This window comes from Conger conger, chromosome 4, assembly GCF_963514075.1.
Source record: "Conger conger chromosome 4, fConCon1.1, whole genome shotgun sequence".
Taxonomy (NCBI): Eukaryota; Metazoa; Chordata; class Actinopteri; order Anguilliformes; family Congridae; genus Conger; species Conger conger.
Window position 1 is genome coordinate 73,387,483 of NC_083763.1, and position 7,504 is coordinate 73,394,986.

At 45.1% G+C, this 7,504-nt stretch overlaps 1 protein-coding gene across 2 annotated transcripts in view; it reads left to right on the forward strand.

Annotated features, from left to right (window-relative positions):
- Nucleotides 1-7,504, forward strand: part of LOC133126170 (cadherin-10-like) — a 65,181-nt gene that overhangs the window by 50,312 nt on the left and 7,365 nt on the right. For both annotated transcript variants that reach the window (XM_061238092.1, XM_061238093.1), the window contains 4 exons: nt 1,408-1,544; nt 2,690-2,811; nt 3,283-3,391; nt 6,600-6,851. In XM_061238092.1, the coding sequence (XP_061094076.1) occupies nt 1,408-1,544; nt 2,690-2,811; nt 3,283-3,391; nt 6,600-6,851 (620 nt within the window). The remainder of the gene's footprint in view (nt 1-1,407; nt 1,545-2,689; nt 2,812-3,282; nt 3,392-6,599; nt 6,852-7,504) is intronic.

The following is a 7,504-nucleotide window of genomic DNA, read 5'->3' on the forward strand; positions in this document are numbered from 1 at the left end:
TTTATGTTAAACGACGCATAATGATTAACCAGATTCATCCACTTAGCACCCAATTACATATAATTTCCTAAATTATTATGTTGGCAAATGCTTGCGCAAATGTGTGAGAGTGGAGCCTGGCGGCTTGCGAGGAGGACGGCGAGCAGGCTGCTCTTTTTGGTGTTGGACTGGAAGGAAACGGACACATGGCAGGGAGCTACGGGCTGCCAGGAATCTGCCACGCGGCAGAGCTTCTTCGCTGTTGTCATTTTGATAAGGGCTCTTAAAAACTACAATAATAAGCATACCCTAGGCTGTACGACTAATTATTTTCCTTTGACACATGTATTCACATACATTTTACCTTGGTACTTACTGACAATGCAAAAAGTGCAAATCATGTATTTAATTTTGGGGAATTATTTTGTGGTTGTTGATCACCAAATTGTTGTTATTGTGAAAACGCCTGCATTTAGATATGAGCCAGTGCTAATGCACATCTAAATCAAGGCCATAGAAACTTAAAAGGCTAAACTACATAAATGTCAGATAAGTGTTGGGGAGTGTTTTTAGTCTGATTAGCCCTGTAGTTGATTAACAAAAGCAGGGGGCAATCCCCCGTGGAGCAATGCAGGGTAACAACGCTCGAAGGGAACAACCGTGGATATACGGGGGCTTGAACCACTGACCCCAGTCATGCACAGGAACGTAGCCACCGAGCTACAGGCTTCCTCAGTCATTTCATTATACACAATGTGATGTTATCCACTGCATCTGTGCGCCAGGGGAGAGAATCCAGCTGGCACCACTGCAGAAGCGGGCCCTCCGCCGTTTTAATGCCCGCCTGATTGTTAACTGATTGATTCACGGCACTGATTGGCCACTCACCTGGAGTCCCAGGTTTAAATCAGTCCTGATTGGAGGGGAAGAATTAAAACCAGCAGTCGGACTGGCCTCCGGAGCCAAATTTCAGTATCCCTGACTTATGGTCTCCACCTGTTCTCATAATTCTTTCTTGATTAATAATAACAGGCGCAATACTTCCACTGGCGAGTAATCATAAAGCTGTGTTTTAATTGTGGCTCACGTCCTCTTTCTCTGTGCCTCATTACAGAGTGTAAATCATGTGGTTCAATTTGTAAAATAAATGTACTTTACTGGACAAATACCAATAAAGGGCAACAAACAAAAAGTTTAAAAAAAAGACAAACATTACTGACTCAAACAGATCTTTAGATTCTGATCTATATGCATGTTTACAATGCCTGAGGATAGATTCAGCAAGGAACACTTTATATGTATTTTATTATGCATAAAAGACAGTAAAAGTGAAGGTCAGTTTTTCTGCATTCTCCACTGCCAGTTGATCAACGTCCACTGAACTGCAGGCATCGCAGTGTAGGCATCATGACTGTTATTTCTCCACAGGTACTCTATCGACCGACACACCGACCTGGACCGGCTCTTCAACATCGACTCCAACAACGGCTCCATCACCACCCTGCAAGCCCTCGACCGGGAGATGTCAAAGTGGCACAACATCTCTGTGATCGCCACTGAAATAAGTGAGAACCGCTTCAGTGCATTTGCATGGATCCGTGTTTAATTTTTAGACTGCTGGTCTTCTTGGAATGTAGGCTGTCTTCATTTTTCATGAGCATTTTTGGAGGAAACAAACTGGGGTTTGGTATTTTCATTCAACCGTTCCTATTGTGAAGGTTAGGTGTCTGTCTGTAACCTTCATTGTTTTAAAGTAGATGGACCACGTCTTTAGATTAGAAGTGAATAATTTCTGTAACAAAACAAATCTCTTGATTTTCACCTGGTTGCATGTTATGCATTTTGATAAAGGTTGATTCAACAGGATGCTCTGCCTATCACTAAATTTGGTAATGTAATTGCTCATGTATATCTTTGATAATAATTACCAAATTAAATCAAAGAAACATATTTTACATGTTGGTTAAGTGAGGGGCGGCACGGATGGGTAGCACTGCCGCCTCACAGCAAGGAGGTCCTGGGTTCGAATCCCCGTCGGCCGGGGCCTCTCTGTGCGGAGTTTGCATGTTCTCCCCGTGTCTGTGTGGGTTTCCTCCGGGTACTCCGGTTTCCTCCCACAGTCCAAAGACATGCAGGTTAGGCTGATTGGAGAGTCTAAATTGCCCATAGGTATGAGTGTGTGAGTGAATGGTGTGTGTGCGCCCTGTGATGGACTGGCAACCTGTCCAGGGTGTATTCCTGCCTTTCGCCCAATGTATGCTGGGATAGGCTCCAGCCCCCCTGCAACCCTGTTCAGGATAAGCGGGTTAAGATAATGGATGGATGGATGGATGGTTAAGTGAGGTGTTATAACTGTTGACACATTTGAGTTCAGTATCCAGGGTGCTGGACATTTAAACGAGGGTGTTGACGGTAGCTGGATTCATAAATTGCTGTGTTAAAAAAACACCTTTTACATAATCCTCGCTCCCCCGACACATCGTGATCTCAACACACACATTCAATTAAAATTAAATATTTTGTCTCAAAACTTTTAAGGTCTATTTTCTGCTGCCAATAAACAATGTTTTGACTGCAGTGTGAAAAAAAATTTTTCTGGCATAACAAAGACACAACTCTAACTCCATTGTTTAAGGGTATCCTAATGGATTCTGTCATTCCGTGACAATATTCCCTGTGTAACCGCGGACTTCTGGCTGTTCCCTCCCAGGCAACCGACGGCAGACTTCTCGTGTCCCGGTGTTCATTAAGGTTCTGGATGTCAATGACAACGCACCGGAATTCGCCATGATTTATGAGACGTTCGTCTGTGAAAAAGTCAAAGTGGGACAGGTGATCAATTACACTCGAGTGGCTTCCTCTGCCTGTGTGGCTTCCGTGGGTTTCTGGCACAGTTTAACATAATGACACGGCGCACAGTGCTGTCTACCGGCACAGCCTGCCCTTAGAAATTATGATGAACACAGTCAATCTGACAGCGTTATATTAATGTAACGCCTATATTGTGCATGTGTTGCATCTACTGTATGCATACATTGATGGATGAATTATGTTTTTTTGGTGTTCGTATTGCTAACTGCTTTCCTCTGAACTCAATTGATTCATTTACCAAATGCATACCACCATCAATAGTCAGAATTTTGGATTTAATGGGGGTGAGATGTTGTGAATTTATGGTGGACCTTCCAGTGAGTTTTCGGCCAGAGGGGCGGGGGGGGGTGGTAGACAGCGGTTTCTGTGACACCCCTCTAAATGCACCAGTGCTAAAAGCCCTAATGCTGTTCATTTCCCCCCCACTCACAGCTGATACAGACCATAAGCGCAGTTGACACTGATGATCCTCTCATTGGACATAAGTTTGCCTTCAGCCTCAGCACCCAGAATCCCAACTTCACCATCGCTGACAATGAAGGTGAATGTTTGGCAATTTTCACAACAATGTTGTGCATGAAGGGATATTTCACATGGAATACACTCAGTGAGCACTTGTACACCAGCTTGATAATGTAAATATTCAATCAGCCAATCATGTGGCAGCAACTAAATGCATAATAGCATGCAGACATGGTCAAGAGGTTCAGCTGTTGTCAGACCAAATGTCAGAATGGGGAAGAAATGTGATCTATGTGACTTTAACTGTGGACTGATTGTTGGTGCCAGAGAGGGTGGTTGGAGTATATCAGAACCTACTGATCTCACACATTTCCATGCACTCTCTAGAGTTTGCAGAGAATGGTGTAAAAAACAAAAAACTCTGAACACACAATGTGTCAAGCCTGTAATTGGATAGGCTACAGCAGCAGAAGACCAATATGTCTAAAAAATAAGTCAAATAAATACCTAATAAAATGTTCAGTGAGTGTATATTGTCCCAGATAGCATTTAATGAAAGTAAAGTCCATGTGAAAATGTGACAATAATATGTGATTTATGGGATACAGTCAGGTCCATAAATATTGGGACATCGACACAATTCTCCTCTTTTTGGCTCTATACACCACCACAATGGATTTGAAATGAAACAAACAAGATATGCTTTAACTGCAGACTTTCAGCTTTAATTTGAGGGTCTTTACATCCAAATCAGGTGAACGGTGTAGGAATTAGAACAGTTTGTATATGTGCCTCCCACTTTTTAAGGGACCAAAAGTAATGGGACAAACTAACAATCATAAATCAAACTTTCACTTTTTAATACTTGGTTGCAAATCCTTTGCAATCAATTACAGCCTGAAGTCTGGAACGCATAGACATCACCAGACGCAGGGTTTCATCCCTGGTGATGCTCTGCCAGGCCTCTACTGCAACTGTCTTCAGTTCCTGCTTGTTCCCTTCAGTTTTGTCTTCAGCAAGTGTAAAGCATGTTCAATCGGATTCAGGTCAGGTGATGACTTGGCCATTGCATAACATTCCACTTCTTTGCCTTAAAAAACTCTTTGGTTGCTTTCACAGTATGCTTCGGGTCATTGTCCATCTGCACTGGGAAGCGCCGTCCAATGAGTTCTGAAGCATTTGGCTGAATATGAGCAGATAATATTGCCCGAAACACTTCAGAATTCATCCTGCTGCTTTTGTCAGCAGTCACATCATCAATAAATACAAGGGAACCAGTTCCATTGCCAGCCATACATGCCCACGCCATGACACTACCACCACCATGCTTCACTGATGAGGTGGTATGTTTTGGATCATGAGCAATTCCTTTCCTTCTATATACTCTTCCCATCATTCTGGTACAAGTTGATCTTTGTCTCATCTGTCCATAGGATGTTGTTCCAGAACTATAAAGGCTTTTTTAGATGTTGTTTGGCAAACTCTAATCTGGTATTCCCGTTTTTGAGGCTCACCAATGGTTTACATCTTGTGGTGAACCCTCTGTATTCACTCTGGTGAAGTCTTCTCTTGATTGTTGACTTTGACACACATACACCTATCTCCTGGAGAGTGTTCTTGATCTGGCCAACTGTTGTGAATGGGTTTTTCTTCACCAGGGAAATAATTCTTCTGTCATCCACCACAGTTGTTTTCCGTGGTCTTCCGGGTCTTTTGGTGTTGCTGAGCTCACCGGTGCGTTCTTTCTTTTTAAGAATGTTCCAAACAGTTGATTTGGCCACACCTAATGTTTTTGCTATCTCTCTGATGGGTTTGTTTTGATTTTTCAGCCTAATGATGGCTTGCTTCACTGATAGTGACAGCTCTTTGGATCTCATATTGAGAGTTGACAGCAACAGATTCCAAATGCAAAATGCCAATAGCACACTTGAAATTAACTCTAGACCTTTTATCTGCTCCTTGTAAATGAGATAATGAGGGAATAACACACACCTGGCCATGGAACAGCTGAGCAGCCAATTGTCCCATTACTTTTGGTCCCTTAAAAAGTGGGATGCACATATAGAAACTGTTGTAATTCCTACACCATTCACCTGATTTGGATGTAAATACCCTCAAATTAAAGCTGAAAGTCTGCAGTTAAAGCATATCTTGTTCGTTTCATTTCAAATCCATTGTGGTGGTGTATAGAGCCAAAAAGAGGAGAATTGTGTCGATGTCCCAATATTTATGGACCTGACTGTATGTGCATTCTGAGAAATAAAGGTACAAAAAGTGCCTGAAAAGGATCCTTGAAGAAGAGAAATGTACCTCCACTGTCACTGTATTTCTGAACTTGTGGTCATTCCATCATAAGTTAAACATACAGCACATGGGGGAGGGCATGTACACTGGGCATGTGAATGTGAACATGGAGGTGTGGGTCATCCGCACTGAAATCATAAGTGTGTTGTTCTTCTTGAACTCCGTGTATCAGATCACACAGACTCAACTCACACACCCCTTCAGTAACATTTACATTTTCATTTTTTACATGCTTTTTTAATCCAAAGCATTTTACAAGTACATAGGTTCTTCAAGTCAAAAAAAATGTAATCCATAAATCGCAAAACATGCATGAACAGCTGTTCAAACCAAAAAAAAACAATAGTCGTCGTAAGTGCAATTTTATTATAAAGAAAAAATAATAATATAGGGTGTACAAGAAGGATATTGGGGGCAGCACGGATGGTGCAGTGGGTAGCACTGCTGCCTCACAGCAAGGAGGTCCTGGGTTCGAATCCCGGTCGGCCGGGGCCTCTCCTGTGTGGGGTTTGCATGTTCTCCCCGTGTTCGCGTGGGTTTCCTCTGGGTACTCCGGTTTTGTGGGAACAGTCCAAGACATGCAGGTTAGGCTGATTAGAGAGTCTCAATTGCCCATAGGTATGAGTGTGTGAGTGAATGGTGTGTGTGCCCTGCGATGGACTGGCGACCCGTCCAGGGTGTATTCCTGCCTTTCGCCCAATGTATGCTGGGATAGGCTCCAGCCCCCCTGCAACCCTGTTCAGGATAAGCGGGTTAAGATAATGGATGGAAGAAGGATATTGGAAGTGGGGGGGGGGTGTAAATCAGGGGGGAACACAAAGGTATAGTCTGTCTTTTATGGTATGTTTTTAGTCCGTTTTTAGTGTTTTTAGGCGTGTTTTTAGTCTGTGTGGAAACATGGGGAGGGATTCTGCTGTCCTGACAGTGGTGGGAAAGTCACTCCCCGGTGTTTGGCGGAGCTCCCTGACCGTGTCCTCCCGCAGACAACACGGCCCGGATCCTCACCAGACGTGCGGGATTCAGCCGGAGGGAGCAGAGCGCCTACATCCTGCCGGTGGTGATCTCGGACAACGACTACCCCATCCAGAGCAGCACCAGCACGCTGACGGTGCGCGTGTGCGCCTGCGACAGCCGCGGAAACGTCCAGTCCTGCAGCGCGGAGGCCTACGCCCTGTCCGCCGGACTCAGCACCGGGGCGCTGGTGGCCATCTTACTCTGCGTCATCATCCTGCTCAGTGAGTGTCCCAGCGTCCTGCACCCTCACACTGACCCTCAGCCCTAACACTGACCCCATCTTACTCTGCGTCATCATCCTGCTCAGTGAGTGTCCCAGCGTCCTGAACCCTCACACTGACCCTCAACCCTAACACTGACCCCATCTTACTCTGCGTCATCATCCTCCTGAGTGAGTGTCCCAGCGTCCTGAACCCTCACACTGACCCTCAGCCCTAACCCTGACCCCATCTTACTCTGCGTCATCATCCTGCTCAGTGAGTGTCCCAGCGTCCTGAACCCTCACACTGACCCTCAACCCTAACCCTGACCCCATCTTACTCTGCGTCATCATCCTGCTCAGTGAGTGTCCCAGCGTCCTGAACCCTCACACTGACCCTCAACCCTAACACTGACCCCATCTTACTCTGCGTCATCATCCTGCTCAGTGAGTGTCCCAGCGTCCTGAACCCTCACACTGACCCTCAACCCTAACACTGACCCCATCTTACTCTGCGTCATCATCCTGCTCAGTGAGTGTCCCAGCGTCCTGAACCCTCACACTGACCCTCAATCCTAACACTGACCCCATCTTACTCTGCGTCATCATCCTGCTCAGTGAGTGTCCCAGCATCCTGAACCCTCACACTGACCCTAACCCTAACCCTGACCCCAT